This window comes from Chanodichthys erythropterus, chromosome 14 (genome assembly GCF_024489055.1).
Source record: "Chanodichthys erythropterus isolate Z2021 chromosome 14, ASM2448905v1, whole genome shotgun sequence".
NCBI classification, from domain to species: domain Eukaryota; kingdom Metazoa; phylum Chordata; class Actinopteri; order Cypriniformes; family Xenocyprididae; genus Chanodichthys; species Chanodichthys erythropterus.
This window is the reverse complement of record NC_090234.1, coordinates 30894217-30916676: the sequence shown is the minus strand read 5'-3', so window position 1 is coordinate 30916676 and position 22460 is coordinate 30894217. Positions and strand designations below refer to the sequence as shown.

Sequence of the window (22460 nt, the reverse complement as noted above, 5' to 3'; positions counted from 1 at the left end):
CCCAGCAAACTAAGATATACATTCACAAGCAAATATTGTGTCTGTCTTCGTTAAATGTTGACTTTGGCACTCTTTCCAGTTAATAGTTGTTTAGTTTACAATCAGTTTGCCTTAATGGGATCACAATATTCATTATGATAATACAACTTTATGGTAATATGTGCACTAAAAAGTCCAGTTAGAGAAATAGCTACCATTGAAGGAACATCTATACACCAAAAAACCGACAAAATCTATTACAACCATTGGGAAAGAGAGCGGGTAGTATGTACAAAAAAAGATTATGTTTAGTGCTTTTGCGCACGTTTCTTCTGTCGTTGTGGGAATGTTAAATCCTGCTGGACAAGCGCGTATTATAGGAGCGTTCGTTTTGTACAAGCTGTATATGGATCTCCTGGTTTTCTGAAATGGTTCCTCCAGGGATGGCACAGTCTTAAACATACCATTCACTGAAATTGGACGATAAACTGCTGTGGTTGTTGGAACTGTGGACCGCTGAGGAAGGCGACAGATTGTTGTTGCTTTGGGTCTCAGTGGAGGGGGACACCAGACCAGGGGGTGTTGAGGACTCATAACCAGAACTTGCCGCTGGCGACGAGTCAGATGCAGATGGGGATGACTCGTGAACCTAAACACACACACGCGCGCGCAAAAATTAAATAATTAATGATCCTCGGAATTAATCATGAATAGCATGTATTGGTAAAACTTTTTCATGAGTAAATTCTGGACAAATAAATAGTTCGTTCAAATATGACAATATCAATGCATTAGCTGATAATCTGCTATGTATATATAACAGTCATGTCTGTTAGTGTTTTTAATTAAATGCATCATTGATGTTAATACACGAAGTTGCCTTTAAACAGTTTAGTGACAAATAAATACTGTATTTCTCATTCTGTGTTCTAGAGGAATTACCTTCATATGCTTTCGAAGAGAACTGGGGTGAGTGTAGGACTTGTCGCACATTTTGCACAGATACGGTTTGTCTGACGTGTGAACGTGCATGTGCTTCTTTCGGTCACTGCTGTTTGCGAAGCGCCGATCACATCCCTCAAACTCACACTGAAATGGTTTCTCCCCTGAGAAGAAAAAAACAATATAAACATTCACACGATTAGTAATTAAGGTTTAAATCAGTTTTATTTTTTAAAACACACCACAAAAATAGCCATATTACAATATATAATAAATCTGCGATTCAGGTATAGATTCAAGAGAATATAAAAATGTAATTATTTCTAAAGACAAAACATCTAAAACAAAGCTTTTTAAATAAATTTAAAGGAAATCACTCAAGGGGTTATCATATGCACGTAGTTGTAATACAGAGCTGTAGTACGCCTTACAACGACACAGGGGGTCAACACAGCCTCATCTAAAGCCTTTCAAATATGAGCAGTGTAAAAGTTACAACAATAAATAGATATATACAATTTAATTCTGCTGATCATTACGTTTGCAAGAATTTGCTTTATTCAGCAACCTGTCCAAACAAAACAAAATTAAAATAATCAATCACACTATTTTCAACGTTCAGCTTTTGTCAGCCCCACACAAAACTTAGCCATTTGCTTAGAAATAATCAAAATGCAATTAACACCTTGACAAATAGAAGGCTCAATACCTCCGTGTATTCTAAAGAGGAAATTGCTCAAATGTGCAACCCTGGTAATGGCCTGTCTAACACATAGACTGTCAATGCAATGGAAAGAATAACAAAAGGCCCACATATCGCCCATTCCTAAAGAAGGAAATATAGCCTATTCTTATTTTTATGTTGTCTTTTTTGTGTTGGAAATGGTCTGCATTTATTTTGTAATTCGTATATATGCATGTGTAGCTATGCGCTATGTATACACTTTGTAATCATTGTTTTTAAATATAAAATGTATTATTGTTAGTGTGTGTGTGTGTATATATATATATATATATATATATATATATATATATATATATATATATATATATATATATATATATATATATATATAGGCTATATACATTGTTTCTAATTTTAACAACAATTAAAATACTCCGGTAAGTGGCCAAAAATCTTACAAAATAAACTGGTGTAAATTTCAAAATCCTGACGTAGTCACCCGAGTGCTTGAGCATTGGTCCACGCAAACATTAAACCGGTTGGAGAGATTTACGGCTGCTCTGCGCACGCGACGAGCCCTCGAGTCGCCTTTGACCCGTTTAAAGTTTATGAACCACAAACCCTCGACAGTCTCTTACATAATTCAGCACATTGTTGCAAAACATCGCATTTAGCCTACTCCGTACGAGTTCAGGTATAATCGCTTTCAGTCGTGTTCACTTAAACGAATTGGATATGTGCACACAAACATCCGTTTTCTTTTAAAGATCTAAATCTGCTTGCGCTTTCAAAGTCTAAAAATACACCGTCCTGGCATAATCAGCTTAATTTTGTAAGAACCACTATTTGCGATACTATTTCTAGGGTTGATAAAATGGACTGTTGTAGCTCCAAAACATATTCAACACCCACAGATGTTAATGTTACGAGCTCAAGCAGAAACAAATATCATAATTACCTGTGTGTGTTCTCTTGTGAATCTTCAGGTTTTCTGATCTTGCGAAGACTTTGCCACATCCAGGGAACGGGCAGGGGAAAGGTTTTTCTCCCGTGTGCACGCGGATGTGATTGACCAGTTTATATTTGGCTTTAAAGGGCTTGCTTTCCCGGGGACACTCTTCCCAAAAGCAGACGTGGTTGCTCTGTTCGGGTCCTCCAACGTGCTCGACCGAGACGTGGGTGACCAGTTCGTGCATGGTGCTGAAAGTTTTATTGCAACTCTTCTTAGGATTACTGAGCTGCTCTGGATCGATCCACTTACAGATGAGCTCTTGCTTAATGCACTGCTGCCTCATGTAGCGAAAGAAGGCACCGGGGTGATGGTGATGCGCTGCCATATTCATCCCCATGTTCATATTCATGGAGCCGTATTGGTTGTGCAGCTGGGCGGCTGAGTAGGGGTCGGTCCTCGGGCTGGAGACCTGGTGGTACTGGTCTGATCGCCCGAAAACTTCCCCCGGTAGTCCGAGTCGCATCTGCCCGTTGAGCACGTTTGGGGAGCCGTGAGATCCATGCTGCTCGTGGATGCCAGGGAAGAGAATGTGGCCTTGGCTGTCTGTGTGAGAGTGATGGAGCGAGCCGGCAGTGGGGCCGAAGAGTGCGTGCTGGCCTCCCGCCGGTGACGATTCCCCGAATCCACGGCTGCGAAAGAGAAAGTCCCGCGTGGAGTTAAACGGCGAGCTCGCGTATGATGTGACATGAGCCGCGTGCGCGCCCAGAGCCGCTGCGGGGTAACCGGGCGCTTGGCTCGTAAATGCAGAACTCTGTCCGGGCGAGAGATCGTGGTTCAGTTTGAAGGCGCCCATGTGTGCCGAGTCGACGAAGCTGTTCTGCGCTAAACTCAAGTCTCTGTCCTGCATCTCACTGGAGGAGTGATGATGCCTGGCAAAGGTGCCCACTCCCAAACCAGGGAACTGATGCCCAGCGTCCAGTAACATGCTTTCGTTGAGCAAAACCAATTCTCTTTCAAGCAGTCTATGCACGGCGCTTCAACAAAACATATAAAAAAATAAAATCGAATGCGCTACGGGAATATTAACTTCCAGATTTGATAACACGACATGAGGCGATGAAGTTCGATCCGCTCATAGGAAAAAAAGCTTTGCGTATTAAGTTAGGCTATATTTTTCTTGTGGATAACTTGTTACTCAAAATCCCCAATGCAACGAAATGAAAAGATTCCTTTGCGCTTTTCCTTTCAAACTGAGTCGATGTCGTTATTTTCAGAATACACGAAAATACGAGTCATTATCTTACTAAGTCTTCCTTGTTCTTGAAGCATCTCGAATTGGAATGTTTATTTCTTTCGCTTGTCTATGTTTATCTCGGAGGGTCCCTCTTTCTCAGTGGACTGGCACTACCTCCTCTTACGCCCCCTTTAACTGGAGCCCGGTCATTCATTTGACGCGCTCTCATTGGCCGCCGCTCCTCATCAATCCTAGGCGCCCCTCCAATCCAACGCACTCCTTTGGCAACTAATCGCTGATCGCCATCTTCCACCGATAATTACCGCCTACTTTTCGGAGAGCCTTTTCGGGGAATAGGTAGAGGGAAAGCAAAAATACTCGCGTTTAATCAGATCGTTTAATAAATCTAAATCAATTGCCACGCGGGCTCATAAGAGTAAGTGTAACCCATAATTCTTTGGTGGACGTGTAAAACCTCGTGAGACATCAGTATTGTTTGCATACTCATTTAACGATTTAAAATGTCTAAGATATTTAGGTTATAGCAAAATCCAATTACTTACTTTCGCATACTGTAATCCAACAAACAGTCAAGGTTAGCGTGAATGAAATACAAACTCACAAACCTCGCTCCAGGTGCCTTGATTCAATCTGCACGTGAGTATGACAACACATTTTGTCAATATGAAACAAGTAGGCTACGCATTCAGTTTGTATGTGTTCGTCAGGATGTGATCATGTCTAGCCTACATGAGTGTTGATTGACACATCAAAAACAAACAAACATGTATTCATAAATAAATAGCCTATTACATTAGCCTATTGAAACATGAAGTAGGCCTACTAAAAAAATCAATAATATGGAAAACTGGGCAGTAGACGGAGTCAGCGATGGTACATTGTCGTCATTGCCATCAACTTCATCTTTAATAGGCCTACTTGGGTTAATTTATTTGGTTTAAAAACGCACTTATTCGTAGCTGGTACCAAAGCTACTCTGAATAACAATATGCAAATAGTATTTTCATTATAACAGAAGCGTAAACTTCAGGTATTGTTTGAAACACAGCAAATACAACAACAGTATACATTTGAGATATTTTGTAGGCTACTACCTACATTTTTTCTACCACCAGTACTTATTCCTAAGCACCCAAATATGCGTATTCTGAGTATTTCAGCACATTCCAGGATGACAATTGCTTTATTTTAGCTATATATGGTTGTATGCTTGTGTCAAACAAGCACAATATGATTTAGGCTGCCTTTAATATAAAAAGTGACGTCATAGACCGAGAGCCTAGTCTTTCCGATTGAATAAATCAGGGAATCTGCATTATTTAAAATCAAGTTCAGCGGTATTTTGTGGTTACGGAACAAGCGTAAATGCGAGCTTTTACTAGCCAATGTAGACTATCCTGTACACTCACGGACAATAACGAAACCGTTCAACTGAAGTTATTCAAGCACATGTGGATGGAGTTACTGCATTACGGATTCCAGGCCAATGTACACAAGCCACTCCACTGACCATTTCTGATCTAAGAAATAGTCCTACAGCTCCCCAGCGTTTACTTAAATGTTAATATTCATGCATTCATTTAAAGGAGGTTTACTTACAATTTCATTGAAACTAAGTCCCATAAAGTCCCGTTCCAACGCACAACACACTTTGTCTTGTCTTTCCTCTTCTCCGAACGTTTTAAGCTGTAAATAATAGGGCGGAGGATGTATAAAACTTTGGGAATTCTGTGTGCCTCAGCTCAAAGCCATGCTGTTTGAACGTTATGTACCATTCTTCCAAGACTATTTCTACCCTCTCCACAGGAAACACAGGATCTGATCCAAGTTCAAAGTCACGTCTGCCGACCTCTCTAAGAAGTTCTTTATTTCTCCAGAAAACCACAAAAACCTTTCCCCCTTTCAGTGGGCAAGGAGGAGAAGAAAGCGAAATTAGACTGCGAGTGCAGTCAGCCCGGAACACATAGCCGCAGTTTTTGTTCTTCTTTTCTCATGTAGCAAGGAAGGGAAAAAGTTCGAAAAAGCTAATAACACACACACACACACACACACACACACACACATACACGCACACTGGAACAGGGGAAATAACTTTGGTTTAATATTAAAAAATATACGCCAGTGCCTGGATATTATTCCCTATTTTTTTCCTCTTATGTAAAAAGCAGAAAATCCCAACTAACCTTTGAATACCTGACGATCATAACTCTGTTGACATGAAATATAGCTTTGCTTTAAAGTGTAATGCTCTTAGACAAAGCAACAAGCCACCTCTTTTAACTTTGACATTATCAATATGGCGATGCTTTGTTGGTTACTTTTAGTGACCTTGGGTATTTCAAGGGTGTTTGACCTTCGACCAGTAGAGAACAAATATATGCTACCCTTTGAACTTATTAAGAAATCCTCTCTGTTAAAGGTTTAAGACAAGTACTGCCCTTCTCTCTCCGTTACGTCGTTTCATAAACAAGAACCAACGAAAATTCAGATTAACTCACAAGCTAGTTTAAACATATGTATTATTTATGAATTGTCATCATTATTAACTTTTATTGTAGGCTAAGTGTACTCTGCAATTAATACGATTTAATTATTTTTCAAGACACTCTTGAATACGGTCTGTTCGTCCAACAGAATTCAGAAGGTAAATATTGGGATGTGTAAATCTCAATTAGAATGCATAGAATGTAATGCTTCTGTCACATTAACCGGCATACATCGTGGTTCCATTCACCCTAAATTAAGACCCTGACAAAGCTGACAGGCATGATATAGCTTACGCAGGAAATCACAACACTTTCAGTTACTATGATAACAAAATCTCATAAATATATTTTTTTCTCTCAAGGTTTGATGAATTTGATTATGCAGTTTTATCTGACTAAAAATGTTGATAAATTCCATATTTTTCAAGATTTTGAAATTATTTTTTAGTATTGTTAGATAGACATGTGACCTAACAATTGGTAAGTAGAATTGTTATTTTCTATTGTTAAGACAGGTTGGGCCTGTTATTCCAGTTTAACCTTCTGCTGTACTTTGTTAATTAGTTTTTGAAAAAAAATATTTGGAATATGGTAACAACTGCCCTGAAGCATTTTAAAAGATGTCTTTGAATTAAGACATATTAAATCAATGGCATACACTTCCTGCTGAGTTCAACATGGACTCTAAAAGGGTGTGGACGTGCATCATGACACACACGTACAGCACACACAAACAAACATGAGATGAAAGTATGTGAATAGTAATATGTTTCTTAGACATTCTTTTAAAAAAAAGAAAAAAGAAAATAACTTTCAATTTAAAGGAAAATATTTCTTTATATAATTAGCAAGAATCATGTCACAGAACGCTTTTTGGAGAGATTATATTTTGTAATATGTATGTCAAGGGTCGCTTCTTTTCCTCTGTACTTTCTACACATGAATCTATCAGTGTCTGACAGCGCCCGGTGGACCGAAGATCTATAGTGTTCACAATTGTGTTTTTAACCACACATAACATGCTAAAACACATTGATTGCATTTGAATTTTTTTTTTTTTTAATTATTAATGTTGATTATATAAAATTATAGTGCTATAAACTGGACAAAGCAGAAATAATTTCATGAACGTAGCTTCTTGCTGTTTCTGTTTATTAAGGCGTAAAGCTTTTTTGTTTTGCATACACACAACACATATATGATATTGCTTTATGTGTCTAATAATTTAGTTTTATCTATATACTTTAAAACAATTAAAAACAAAGTGTGGTATAGCATGTGTATGTTTGTATCCCGCTGGTTATTTTATTTTAATTAATTTTTATTTTATTTGCATTATCCCCAATTGATCCTTAATCTGTACATCTGTCAGCGTAATAATACTTAATTTATTTGATGAAAAAAAATTCAGGATTAATGCTCGACAAAGTTTTAATTATTAATTTTATTTATTTGAATTTAATTGAAATATATATATATATATATATATATATATATATATATCAAACGGTGTGTGGAGTTTTGCACAATATGCTCCAGCGTGTGTAGTGTCACTGTTTTGCGCGCAGAGAAAAACAACATCCTTCCACGTGTGTATGTGTCTCGGTAAACAGATTTTCCTGTAAGTTTGTGAGCACAACTTTCTGGAGTGAACAGTGATGAAGAGAGTGAGGGGGCGGAACCCCGCTGAGCCTCTGCGCTGAAAGACAGCCAATCGCTTCGTTCTCTTAACTGCCAGTCACCGAAATCTGTCCAATACCCGCAGTGCCATTTCTAAACTCTATTCCCCACTGTGTCCTCCAACTGTTGTATGTTCTGCCAATCGCTTGAGGACAGAGTGGGAAAAGGAGCAAGCAGAGTTAGAGGCAGGACAAAAGAAGTTCTATAGACGGCCATATACATATATTTTAATGGTTTCAGAAGGCCCGTAGTTGGCGAAAACAATAGCGGTGAGCGTGGACATGACAGCGTAGTGATGGAGCCCCCTTTAAGCAAGAGGAATTCGGCGATAAGATTAGCGGATTTGGCATCGACTCAAGCCCTTCCTCATCAGAATATGACAGGCTTCCCGGGGATAGGGGGGCATCACCCGCACTCCCACCATGCCCACCTCCACCCTGGGGAGATGGGCAACGACCCCGGAGTGGCTCTCACTCCATTTGGACCCGAGCACATGGCACAGACCAATGCTCTCAAACTTAGTCCCTCTCAGCCTGTTCAAAGCCATCCCGAAGCCCAGACCGCGGCATCTTTCACGTCTTCTCAGACCACAGTTGGTTTCCCCGTGGCTCACCCCCACACAGGCTACACCACCAGCAGGGACTTCATCCTCAGGAGAGAGCTCTCAGCCTCTGCTATGCATGCACTTGGCGACCAGCATAGTTCCGCCTCCTCCCCTCATCACCATGGCATGTTCATTTCCCCAACAGGTGCTTATGGGCACGCGGAAGGTGGTGCCCATCCACTTTTCTCTGGACTGCACGAGCAAGCGGCCCCAGGTGCCCACCACCACCACCACCATGCCCTCAACGGGCAGATGCGTCTGGGTCTACCGGGGGACATCTACGGCAGGCCAGAGCACTTCGGCCACAGGCCCGAGCACTATGGATCTTCTTCACTTCACAGCTACAACTCCATGAACTTAAATGTGAACCTCGCCACGGCTCCTCACGGAGCCACGGGGGCGTTTTTGCGATACATGCGGCAGCCCATCAAGCAAGAGCTCATCTGCAAGTGGATTGACCAGGAGCAGACGTCCAAGAAACCCTGCTCGAAAACTTTCAGCACCATGCACGAGCTCGTCAACCATGTCACGGTGGAGCACGTTGGGGGACCGGAGCAGAGCAGTCACGTCTGCTTCTGGGAAGAGTGTCCGCGCGAGGGAAAGGCGTTTAAAGCCAAGTACAAACTGATCAATCACATTCGCGTGCACACGGGCGAGAAGCCGTTCCCGTGCCCCTTTCCCGGTTGTGGCAAAGTATTTGCACGCTCGGAAAATCTCAAGATTCACAAGAGGACGCACACAGGTTAGTGAAAAGTTAACAAATTCCTTGAAAACACTTCATAGGTGTCTGTTATTGAACGTTTTTGCGCTACTTGGCAGATAGTCGAATTTTCTTGATATGTAGCAACGTTAGTTATGAGGGAACAAAGTTACATTTTGTCCTCTCACTTCATGTATCCACAAATATCCCCCTTTCATACAGAGCCAATGTTAAAGGGGCTGTTTGTTAAAGTGCGTATTCGCCAAGCAAAGGTATCCCTTGGTGTTGTTTTGTGTCATGCACTTTGAAAATGCAACGAGAGATCAACTTGCATATTTCTACTTGTACTACTACGCTGCTATGAGTAGAAAAGTGTTTTATATTTTTTTTATATTTTCTTTAATGCATGCACTTTTATATTAAGGAGACATGCAAAAACTCTAAGGTGAAGAGATCTGGCTGCTGTTGCATTTCAGTGCTACTTGTGTAAATTCTAAAGAGGAAAACAGGGAAAGTATAAATTTAATTAGGCTGCAGTTACAATAGTAACATGAAGGTTTGTCTCTTTTGAAACCACAGGGAATTACAAACTGAGTGAATAGATCCATGCTATATGTACATATGGAGAATAGGCCAGCCATAGGGCATTTCCCACATTTTGATTAACCAAACTATGTTAGCATTTTTGCGGAGCGAGGAAGGCCTCTGCTTCTGGTGTTCCCCTCATGCCTGTATTAGAAATAAGAAAATGTTTCACGAGTGTGCTGTACATATAGACGATATTTTAATAAATATAAAGCTCTTCCTCCAGTCCAGTTAGTACAAATATGCTCTCATGTGAACATTTTGTTATTGCCAGTTCTTAAGAAGTTGCAGGTACTGTTTAGGATCTTTAACTATATCCACTGCATCGTGTTCTGCTCTCAACACGTGCTGACGTAAATTGCGCCCTGAATTTGTAGGCTAGCGTGTCAAACCCACTTAGAGTATACATTTATAATGGTTGTAACATGGTGGTATCTTGAATCAGCAATGAATGTGTGTACAACGTCACCTGTGGTATTTTTGTAATAAGGACTTATATGATAACACTGAATCAATGCAATGTGTGATGTATGTTTGACGTATGATTTGGATATCTTGTAAAGCTGGGCCAGTTCTTTTACTCCAGACAATCTGATGTCAAGCCGAAATGTTTTATCAGTAGTTGACTCAGTTGCATATCCAGTAAAACAATAAAAAGAGTTCTTGAGGAGATTTGGCAAGCTTCAGTCAGAGAAAATGAGAGCATTTACAGAGTGGTTGCATAAGTCATGTGGTGCGCCTGAACATTCCATATGTAATAGCAGAAAATAAGTACTGTGGGGTTACAGTGGTAATGTTGTGATTTTCAAAACGAAACCATCCATTAGTGCTTACTTAGTAAAGAGCGTGGGACATAGCATTGGCTATTATTTTCCTGTAAACAACACAATTTAAAAATGTATACGTGATTTCCATATCTAAATGCTCTGTTTTTCTCTTTTGTCAGGTGAGAAGCCGTTCAAATGCGAGTTTGATGGCTGTGACAGGAAATTCGCGAACAGCAGTGACAGGAAAAAGCACTCTCACGTCCACACGAGCGATAAGCCTTACTTCTGTAAAGTGAGGGGTTGTGACAAGTCGTACACACACCCGAGCTCTCTACGCAAACACATGAAGGTTCACTGCAAGTCTCCTCCGCCCCCTTCCGCCAACACGGGCTCCTCTTACCATCCCTCGTCTACGACTATCGGTGATGCCCTCTCACCAAACCTGGATCCCCACAGGAACCGTTCGTCGAACCTTTCCCCTCAGGTGACCAACCTAAACGAATGGTACGTGTGCCAAGGGAGTGCTGGACCAAACAATCTACACACCCCCTCCAGCGATGTGCCAACGTCGGAATCCGACGATGAGGACTCTTTCAGACACACAGATCCAAGGGCAATGCTCTGATGTGAACAGCAAGGAATATATTCATTGTGAATTGTCCACATAAATAATATAATAATAATAATAATAATACAAAATTCAAGTGTTGCAATTCGAAGAAGTGGAACACCTATGGATGTCAGTGGGTGAAAGATTTTGCCCCCAGTTTGCCCTTAAAACATGCTCAGAGCATTGATGCAATTTATGTTTCATATGATTATCGCGTTTATAAGCAGTTGTAATTTGCAACATGAAATAACTGACATGAAAAAAAAAAAAAACTGTCAATTTTTTAAAAAGATTTTAACTGACTTGTCATCAAATAATTATGAGCTAAAAGGATTTATAAATTAGGTTTAAGTTGATTTATTATTACTACACCCCTTTGTTGCACAGAAATCTTTTATAGAGAATCATTCTACACGTTAAATGTCTGAGGGGGAAAAAATTGCAGTGACAATAATTTTGAGTTTTTGTATATTGTCAGTGTCCAAAAAAAAAAAAAAAATGAATGGGTGGAGTCTTTGTTAAAGTTTATACAATATCTGTGGTCAGGACGGTTTTTTTTGTGATATTTAAAATATTTAAACCTATATTTTATGCAAAATCAATGTAACTCTGATTAAGGAGTACTAAATATGTCCATTGAGACCCTAAATAATGTATCATTGACAGGCCTGTCCCTGACTGATTTGTAAATAGTAAATGGTATTGATGCTTGTGAATGTTTTCGTAGCGTCTCAACAAGTTTTGTACATTGTAATTTATTTGCTGGTATTAATGTTGGTCTGGAAGTACAGATACACCAAAGAATAATATAATTCTGGTGAAAAGAAGTGATGCTTTTTATCGTGTTCTGTAAAAAAGTCTTACTTGAATAGGATGTATAATGTGAAGAATATTTCGCATGAATCGTGTAGTAACTCTTTCTTTTGAGGTGCATGATGGTGTTGATGGAAAAAAAACCGTAAGAAGGTCGTGAAGAAATGTGATGTTTGTGTATAGCTATATGGAAAACTTGAATAAAAGGCAGGACGTGTAAATATGGTCTTTTCAATAAAAAAGGCCTTGATTCATTCATTGATCAGTGTGCGTATCTCTTTCAAAATTCAACAAATTTGCTAGTTTTGATTTAAACTAAACATTCAGTGAGTAACAATGTTTATTTTTCTGTAAAACTTGGGAAAAGTCAAACCAACCAAACGAAACAGCGATGTTCTACAATACACACTTTCTATACAATTTTAACTATTTTCTCTTGAATAAAAATATTCTCTAGCCATTCAATGTCCGTTCAAAAGGGAACCGTCACTTAAAAGTGAAAAGTACAATAGCACAAAGCCATCAATACATGAATCATTCATGGGAATATAAGACATAAAAGCTGCCTGACAATAAGAAGAAAGTAGTATGGAGAATATGAAACAAAGTGCCCCGTCTTATTTCCTTCATTAAAACGCACAATCACACTTTCAAAGTGCCCCCTGTCCCAGACTATAGACTCAGAATTGACCAGCGCAAGTCCTGCACCACTTCAAAGAGCTCCACATCAGAACGGAAGACTGCACGGTGCGTTAGGACTTCTATGGGTCCCATTTGAATATTTGTGGTAGAAAAACTACTAACTGCCGCTAAATGGTCAATCATCAAAGCTGAAACCTCTCCCACGAACCGTTTTGTCCCTTAAAATCAGCATGTTCTTTCATTTTATATAAGCGCAGAAACATACAAATAGGCATCTTTAACATTTCATTTGGCAAGTGGAAAATGTGCTTGAGGAATAAGTTCTAAGACGCTTCCTAAGAAAGTTTGATTTTTAATTTCGTGCTAACGAACGTCACGCTAACCCCTGTAGAATAAAGTACACAAGTCGGTGTGTCGTTTGAGATTGTAAATCTAACGTTTTGTGTCAGTGAAACGCCCCATAAATAGTGTGAAGTTCAAGGGCACTTCATAAAGCGTGTGTGTATTTACCGGACACTGGGAAAAGGCCACTTCAATTGGAAACACTCTATTAAGATACAGTCGCACTGACCTTAGTTTCATGCTACGTTAGAGCAGTCAATTCGCTCTTAATCAGAATCGCTCATATTTTGTTCCCAAATCTTTGAAATCCCTCGCGCGCTTTAATGTTTAATTCGGAAATAAGCGCGCGCTCTGCCCATCTTTTGTCCACGAACTATTATTTGCTCAAGGAATGAATGATCTTCTATTTATTTAAAACAAGTGCCCTTTGAATAGTGCAAAATAAACACGGTGAAAAATAACCAAAGAGATAGTCCCGTCGGAGTGAAAAGGGGGGACTTCATAAAAGCTGCAGCAGTCACAGCTGAATGGGAGACGCTTTGAAGTAGAACTTATTATCTGAGGAATACTTTTCGGTCGTCCTAACGACGCTATTGAATCGAAAAGCTACCCCCTTTGTCAGCGATTTGTTCTCCTTTAGTGCAATGCCCGTGGAAATCACTTACATGGTCTACCTTAACATGCAGCCTGCAAATCAGTAACTCCAAGAGTCAGACTCTCAGACGCCACTTTTCAAAAGACAAAGCAGAAGTCAGTGTGAAAACGCAGCGAGTTCTCTCCCGTTTTGCCTTTATTGGACAGAATGATCACATCAGAGGAGGCTGTTTACTACAGTCTAGTCAGATTTCACACCGTCAGCTTCTCATTATGCGTTTGACGAGGGTTCAAAGTACCCGAGTCATTGTGCACCCTGTTTTAAGAGATGCACCAAGAGCACTTGTAATGAAAAGAAAACATTAAATTTTCCCGTAATTTCTCCATTAGAAAAAAATGCACTTCACACTTTATCTGTTTGAACGTCGCACATATGTTCAACTCACACTGCCAGATTTCATCTGCGAGCTTGCAAAGTCTCTGAGGTAAATTACGGCACTAATGGAATATTTGCCATGGTGTTTGAGTGTCTGTAGGGAGAGAGAGAGAGAAAGAGAGAGAGAGCGAGAGAAGTGCATTAAATATTAAATAACACAAATATAATTCCAAAATCGTATTAAATTAATTGTACGTTGTTATAATTTTCCTTTTGGTTTGGTTAACTTTGAGATAATTAAAACTGTACACTTGTCAACCACGTAGAATAAATCAAGAATGAATCTATTTTTATCAATAAAACGATTAGTAGTTTTCACAAAATGTAAATTTTGATAATTTTTAATCAATTAATTTATTAAATATTAAATATTAATAGATAATAATTGTATTACTTAATCATAACTTTAAATCACATTGATGAATTGTAACATTGCTAAAATATCAGTCTAGAAAAAGACAATTTTTGTCAGTCGGACTCTCTTTAAAGACAACCACGAAGAAACATTTTAAAAGAACCAAACTAAACTCTTCTCCTCCTCACCATTTCAAAATAAGAACAACATAAAGTATGCGAGGTATTATAAACATCCGTTGACTGTTTTACCACACTATGCTTTGAAGACCAAGAAAACTGGGCACATATTCATTCTCCAGGCACTCTGCCAAACTCTTCCAAGCACCCTACCTGCCTACTATCTTAAGTTTCCAGAATAAGTGAGAAAACACAATCCAGTTGCAGCTGCAGGGCTGCATGTTTCCTCCCTGCACTCCGAGACTGAACCCTAAAACACGGACACGAAAACTTTTGACGCATGGGCGAAAACTCATGGGGTGTTTATACAGTGAAACGTGAGTACATGTTTTATGAGCTCAACTCTGGAAAAAAAAATGCTTTTATCGTTGTGACTAACAGTCGTTTAGCGCACTTATTGATTAGGTGTCGTGCTTGTCCTTCGTGCATGCGTGTCAAGATGAGGCTGTTGAGAAAGTTTGCCGTCCCATTACGTTAGAGGCCGGATGAGTAGTTGTTTGCTATTTGCTCTGAAAGCTCGAGCCCGACTCAGACAGCTGTGAGTTCACCTATTAGCCCCGATGTCTTTCCCAAAAGATTGCTTGAGTTAAACATCTGACAATGAGCTCTCAGGGGTGCCGCTCGCATGACCTCCACTCGCTTTTAATAGTTTCATAGGAACTTCATTAAATCAATTACTCCACGAGCACATCATCATTTATTTGTACTTATCTCTCAAAAGGTTCTTTGCTAACACTTTCATGAAGAAGTCATTAACAAACATTATAAAAAGCTTAACAGATCAGTAATAGCCTACATACAACTATGAAGATACATGAATAAAAGTTCGTGACAATCTGTTTAGCAATGGAATTATGCTTGTTAATATTATATTCTTTATACATAAAACTATTATAAAGTGTTACCGATTTTGCAAAGTCATAATTCCACACGAACTAAAAGTATTTTTTAATTTAAAAAATAATTTTTATTTTTTAAAGAATGTAGTGCAGTCCTATTTGGTTGCTATGCAGTCAGGACATTTATGTTCACTGTTGAGATTTAAAGTTTTCTTTCGACCAATTTATATTTTATTTAGCTCTCGTAACACTGACAGAGTTTTTGAATCAGTGAGGTATGCCTGCCCGGTATGACTAGGAACATGTCTGGAGGGTCCGTTAAGTATAGAGGAAAAATTATAACAAAACTTATAATTAAAGAAAAGTAGCCTATCATATTGTCAACCGACTGCAAAATTCATAAGAATGTCTAAGGCAGAATTTGTGCAATTTGTGTCAACATTTTTGTATATTTCTTATTTTATAATGTTTAAGTAAACCTGCTTAATTAATTATTGCATTACTTCATATCATTAGTGAGATTAGTGTTCATGTATAAGCAAATAGATTTGCCTTTTTTTCCTCAAATAGCTTTGACAGTATGGAAGGACAGTGTTTATAACATTGTTTAAGTGTAGTGTAACGGTACATATTGTGGGCATATCATGTGTAAAGAAGAAACTACATGATAAAAAAAATCTTGATAAAAAAAAAGATAAAATGTGAATTTAACATATGCGCCACAGAGATGAACCTTTTCATCGTTCACACATATGAATCAGCTTGACTGTCTGCATGAGACAACTATCATAATATCTGGCCTCTCCACAACATCTGTGGGCCTCCAAACTTGGTGCTGGTCCAAATATGGATCCCCAGGATTGGGAGGCTTTCCAAGGCTCTTGGTGATGAGAGCAAGGTCGTCCACGGACATGTCCAAGAGCCAGAGCTCTACACCTGGTCCGTTCAGCCTATGCAGCACATGAACCAAACCTCAGAGCCATGCGACCATTTCTCTGCTTGCCTTGTATTTGACAGGTCCTGTTTAAATGGCCTTAAACGCAGGTCTGGACTTCTAAAAGAAAAACACTCAATCCATGTGGCAAATGTTCAGAAGCTTTTGTGGGCCGGGCCTTGACATAGGAGAGGATGTAAATGTTTTAAATAAAAGTGGTTTGAACTTAAAAAAAACAAACAAACAAACAAAAAAAAAAATTCAGCCATCTTGAATGAGGACAGTGTACATAATTAATATAAAGATACTTCACATATGGATAAGTTTTGTTTACCAGTATTGCTGGTTGCTGTATACTTTATAAGACAAGTAAATTGAATTAATAGAAGAACCTTATTTCATCACCAATTATTCATAAGATAGAGAAAGAAGGTTTATAGTTCTGCTCATGGCTTTAAAAAAAAAAAAAAAAAAAAAAACGCTTTGGGGGTAATGGGATATCACACGTCAGTTTTATACATAATTATATAACTATTTGGCAGTAAAACATTCTCTAATGTAAAAATTGGGAGATATTTTGATGCACAAATAATGTGCATTCATGTAACCATCTTTACAGCACTGGCTTCCCATTTTGATTTTACATCCTGTAGATGCTGATCCATTCCACATCTGACGAACTACCATGAGCATCACATCAGAGTCGTGCCTCTGAATACAGCATCTTTCATAGAGGAAAAGGTCAACATTCAGTGAGAGGAAATCATCCTGCACAGCTGGACAACCACAGTGCTGGATCATCTCAGTAAGAGAAAAGAAGAGAGAGCAAGTACAAATATACAACCCTCAGGTGTAAGAGAAGGGATGAGAAAAAAGAAGAGAAGAACAGTCAAACGGTCAAAGCCCTTAAAAAGCCAGTCCTCTTCTATGCAACTGACTTTACATATTCTTTAAAACTCTAGATCGATGGTCTCCTACCTTGAATATACAGGTTTTCCCCCCAAATGAAGGCCTAATCTGTTCTTATTAAACCTGTAAGCTCACCTATAGAATCCCCTGGACTACCCCTAGTGCGTCACCGGCCACCAGAACCTCCCGCTGGATTCACAAGGGTGGTTAGATGTTCTTAGACATCACAAGCCACTTTCTCTGTTTCAAGCTGACCTTGGAATGGCCATTAGGCATGGCTTTGAACTACTGGAACTATCTCTCATAGACCAGTGTCAAGGGTCCCCCTGAGTTGATAATGACTTGCTTTCATAACTGCTGTGACATTTTGTGAAGGTACGCTAGGCGTGCTCACAGGCCATATCTCCAGAATGCAATGCTTCCTTTCCCCCTCAGCAGGTGCGAATCCGAGCTGCATAGTCTGCGATTTACAGTGCTGTGTTTGCGCATCCTGGAATAAGTATAAGCCCTGGCACACGCATATGTCCAGCCTTGATAAGCAATTTGGCTCACTACAGTGTCAACACGAACTCAGAATTACCACAGAACGATCAGTGATTGTATGATGTTTGGTTTAAACATCATTGCCACAGTTCAGAGATGATTTAGCTACATTATATTATGGATATTTTTGGTATCACAAACCATATGCTATCCCTTGGATCAATTGCTTTGGCTTGCATTGTTTTCATTTGTAAATCTTTAAAAGTTACTGCTAAACAAATAAATGGAATGGAATGAACAATGCAATTAATTGGCACAAAATAAAATGTACTACTTACTAGAATATAGATATTTGGTTTTAGTTTTTGATAGGATTTACACAGTATAATTGCATAAATAAAAGATTTCTTTGAACATTAATAGCAAATATCTATTCTGTTGGTTCAAATATCCTCACACTCAATCTCGTAGAAACCTGACAACACTGTCAGATCGCCTGAAGATATGTCTAATGTTAAAAGCTGAATCCTGTAGGCTGCTGAATGTCTTCTTGCCATGTCTAGTTCCTGTGGTTGGAAAAAGAGATAAATGAACTCGCTCACTGTGCCCTTACATAAATGAGGGTTGATGAAACTGATGATAGGCTCGGGCTGCTGAAGAAGTGATCCCAGTGGAGACCTTACAGTGGTCTGTCCCACTCACAAGACAAATTATATAATTAGGCGCTTGTCTTAGGGGATGGCCACCTTTGCCCCCTTCTTGACATCTTCAATGGTAAATGACAGCATATCTTGCTAAAATAACTGAGCAAATTCATCTTGGTGACACAAGCGGAATTCTCTTTACAATTGTATTAATAGTCTGGTTTGGAGAAATCCCATGAAAATGATAATATGCACTCAAGGGAAACATTACATTTGATTATAAAGATCATCATGATTCTGAGAGATTTGCATGAATCAAAACCAAATTATTTAAACAGTACAGTAATTTGCATAAAAATATTGAAAGAGTCCATGAATAAAATACAATATCTTGGATGAATACATTGAATGAATTAATTTTGGGAAGAATAAAATAGACGTGTCTTTTTGTCCAATTCAAAACAAGTGTCCATTTTAGGCAGTGTTTTAAAGTTTATGTTTGGGAATCATCACCGCACTAAAATATGGGTGCTTTTTTGTCTTGTTTTGGAACCCACAATTCTTTATGAAGAATTATCATGCAGCAAAACAGGAACGCCCTCGCAGACAGCTTCCTTTCATCACCTCGTGCTTATCACCGGCATTGTCAAAATGTTCGGTGAGGGCCGCGTGCTCTGCAAGGGGCTCCGATTGAAAAAACAGAGCCCGGGCTCCTGCCTCGTCCAGGCAGGGTTAAGCCACCTCTCCAACCAGGCGGCCCCCAGCGGAACCCTCATTACTTTGGCTCCTGGAGCAGTCAGCTGTGCTGTGGTTCAGAGAAGAGAGGCTCCTTACCTGAGCATCACTGCTTCCACACGCGCCTTCGCCAAACTGATTTGACAGCTCACGCTCAACTACAGCCTGCTGAACTAAGACATGATAAAAATACATTTCGCTTCGTTCCCTGTGAAATGTCACTGTCTTACTTTTGCTGGGGGTATGTGACAGCACTTAGCTTGACTTGAGTTGAGACACCTTTTAGTGCCAGGGTTTGTTTGTTTAAATCCACTTCTAGTTATAATTTGGAGTGTTTATGCTGTCTGTATATTCAAATAAAGCTGCCATTATAGCTTACAGGGCTTTGAGGTGTTGAGGTTTTATTAAGTTTATCCCCCCATGGTTTCTCTTCTGTTGAGGCAACATTTTATATTATGCATACGGTGTTCTGTGGGCACTGCGGTTATGTTAAGTTATGGAGACAGAAAATGATTTAGTAACCTACTTTTAAACATATTTAATTATAGCGTGATAAAATTATTATTTTCAAATAAGCGTTCTGAAGGCTACAAATATCAATGTCAAGGCACTAAGCGTGTATAAAATGGAAGCCACCACCATTAGTATTAATAGGTTGTTAAACTGAAATGTAAAATTCAACTTGAAGTGAGAAATAAAGTGACGAGGTTGTCATACTGCGCAAAGAAAAAGGTAAGACGGGCATGAGAAAATTATTCATGAGCCCTAAATATATATCACTCTTCACTGTATCAAATGTTCGGATTAAAGAATTAATTCATAATAATCTAAGTGTTTTTTTTTTTAGGGGGAAAAATGCATGTATTTAATATTCTAAATTATTAAGTAAAGATAATGGTGTTAACTTCAAATCAGACGTGAACAGATGTCGGTGTATGAAACAAGCAAGTGACGTAAAAGTGTTGTGGAGATGTCAAATTTTGCGACGAAAATAGTGTGTTACACTCATTATGGAGTAAAACTAGACTGTCATGGAACAAATCAGTATTTCAAAAGACTTATTTTTCTAATCGAATTCAATTTCCATGGTATCAGCTCTCTCGAAGACATCAAATAAATACGTTTTTTTTTTTTTATTGAAGCCAAAATTTCCACAACGTTAAAATAACTTTTTCGTTAATATAGAGACTATATTTACGAAATACTGATTTAGATTAATTAAAAACTTTCACATCGAAAGTATATCAGCGAACCCAAAGATATATTTTTTAATCTTGCAGTCGCGTTTCCAATGTGTCTTTTCTGACAGGCAAAACTTGTCAGAAACGACATGAACTGAAGAATGAACACAAATATGAAGAAATGTTAAAATGTCGAAAAACTGTACTTTTTCTTTGCGGAATTATGACTTAGAAATTTCGGTGCTTCTGTCTGGTGCTTCCTTTATCAAAATGACAATTTCTAGCAGGTTTGAAAGTTTTTTCTCGCCCTGTTGCATTTTTGCAGTGGTGCAGGTTTTACCAATAGCATGCTATATAATTTAAAAATTCGATCCCTCGAATTCCAGTTTATCTTTCAAAATCATTTTAGGCAAAATAGTATGTTTTTGTTGCGATGGATTTTTTTGTAATCAGTCATTCATAAATTAATTTGTACATTCATTCATGTTTACTAAATACAAAAGAGCATTAATAGCCTAATTTCCCATTCCAAGCAAGTTCAACCAATTAAATATATTTATCTAATTCAAAGGCAGAAAGTTGTCGGCTGCCCTGTCTTTAAATAGCGGTATTCACTCTTCACAAAGTTCTGGGTCTATAGGACAAACATGTTTAATTGGATTAGCAGAGATGATGTCATAAACTACAATTAAGAGCTTGACTGTGCAAACACAGGCACGCGCTGAACGTGTTAGGAACACAAGCATATGAAATTTACTGTAAATCGTGTTTTTATAACTGCACGAACAAGGTTTATAAGCTTTTTTCTTTCTTTCTTTCTTTTTTAAAACAGTTCAAAGTCCTAGCATTTACAAAGTAACAAATCAGAACCTATACTCAAAGAGACAATTCTAACATTTAACAGATAGTAAAAATAAAACAAAACACATATATGCTATAGAGAAAATTATTAAATGCTTTGGACTTTCTGTCAAATGAATGAATTTTGGAGAAAGCAATTCAGCAACTGCAAATCATAAGAGACACTAAACACAGATAATCTTTATATGTCCCATAGGACCCATGTCCTCCTCCCATAGTGTCTAGTCTTTCTAATATAGTCCATTATTAACTTTGTTAAAGTTTTGATATGGGATCAAAACCAGATCAACAATTTCTTTATAACTATTGATAACACATTTCAACAAGACATGATCAAATTTTGTTCTGTTGTTCACGTTTTCATTTATATTCATGTTTGGATTTAATGTCAGTCCATATCACATTTGTAACTTGACCTGTGCTGTGAAAATTGATTTGTTCAGGATCACATGTAATGTTTGTTAATGTGATATAAAACAAGAAACTATTTAAGAGAGAATGTAAAGATGTAGGTGTTTTAATTGCTTGTTTAAGAATGCGGGCACGGTAAGAACAGAGAACCTGTGTCAAGGGAAGGTGATAAACCAGCGGCTCGTGCTCCCATGACTCAATACCTGACAATTAAGTGAACTGGAAAAGATGCGAGCTTGTGTAGGTGGTTAGGGTCACTCCAAGATATACCCAAAGCGTAGAGGCCTCTTTAAATTAAATACTATGACTTCACGGGCCTCCCGGGTAAATTTTTAAATGACACTGAAGACAATGGTTGCCTTACGGACACCTTAAAATAAGCCCTACTATTTTATGACTTCTTTTATCAATCTATTACACATTCTTCTCTGCCAACCTTCGCATTTCAGCTATAAATGTGCATCGACTCGAATTCACAGTGCACCTGTTACTCATTATAACTTGCAGATCATATATTCCTCTCGACTGCTCAGTCTGGATGCATCTGCACCGTTCTAGGGGGGTTCAACTGCAAAAGTCCTAACAGCCAAGAAGCAATAAATGTCGCCTTTATGAACAGCCATTCTCTTCCTGCCCCCAATTTTGACAGCATCCGGCGGCACACTTCTTAAAGTTCTGTTCTTCTTTCATCAGAAAGCCAGTGGGTGAGATGGTACAAGCTGCGCCAAGCAGTCAAGTCACACAGCAAGCTCACCAGCACTCAAAAGCGTATCTGTTTTATCGCATCCATGAAAGATATAGCAGAATTGTTTTAATTTCTCTCTAATTCACGAGCAGTTGTGTGATAATGAGCCAGC

The 22460-nt window shown here is 38.7% G+C and overlaps 2 protein-coding genes across 2 annotated transcripts; one reads left to right on the top strand and one right to left on the bottom strand.

Moving 5' to 3' along the window:
* Positions 1–433: 433 nt before the first annotated feature.
* Positions 434–3543, bottom strand: zic2a (zic family member 2 (odd-paired homolog, Drosophila), a). The gene is made up of 3 exons (XM_067409108.1): positions 2565–3543; positions 922–1085; positions 434–628 (listed from the first exon to the last, which is right to left on the bottom strand). The coding sequence occupies exons 1-3, from the start codon at positions 3541–3543 to the stop codon at positions 434–436; spliced, it is 1338 nt and encodes a 445-aa protein (XP_067265209.1).
* Positions 3544–8274: 4731 nt separating this feature from the next.
* zic5 (zic family member 5 (odd-paired homolog, Drosophila)) lies at positions 8275–11260 on the top strand. Its single transcript, XM_067409107.1, has 2 exons — positions 8275–9325; positions 10815–11260. The coding sequence occupies exons 1-2, from the start codon at positions 8275–8277 to the stop codon at positions 11258–11260; spliced, it is 1497 nt and encodes a 498-aa protein (XP_067265208.1).
* Positions 11261–22460: the final 11200 nt, after the last annotated feature.

What these genes read in the sequence shown, in the direction of transcription:
- zic2a (XM_067409108.1), bottom strand. Translation starts at nt 3,543, where the DNA reads ATGTTACTGGACGCTGGGCATCAGTTCCCTGGTTTGGGAGTGGGCACC. An exon ending in TCACAAGAGAACACACACAG is followed by an intron (nt 1,086 to 2,564) that starts GTAATTATGATA and finishes TTTTCTTCTCAG; the next exon opens with GGGAGAAACCATTTCAGTGT. An exon ending in CTCTTCGAAAGCATATGAAG is followed by an intron (nt 629 to 921) that starts GTAATTCCTCTA and finishes GTGTGTGTTTAG; the next exon opens with GTTCACGAGTCATCCCCATC.
- zic5 (XM_067409107.1), top strand. Translation starts at nt 8,275, where the DNA reads ATGGAGCCCCCTTTAAGCAAGAGGAATTCGGCGATAAGATTAGCGGAT. An exon ending in TCACAAGAGGACGCACACAG is followed by an intron (nt 9,326 to 10,814) that starts GTTAGTGAAAAG and finishes CTCTTTTGTCAG; the next exon opens with GTGAGAAGCCGTTCAAATGC.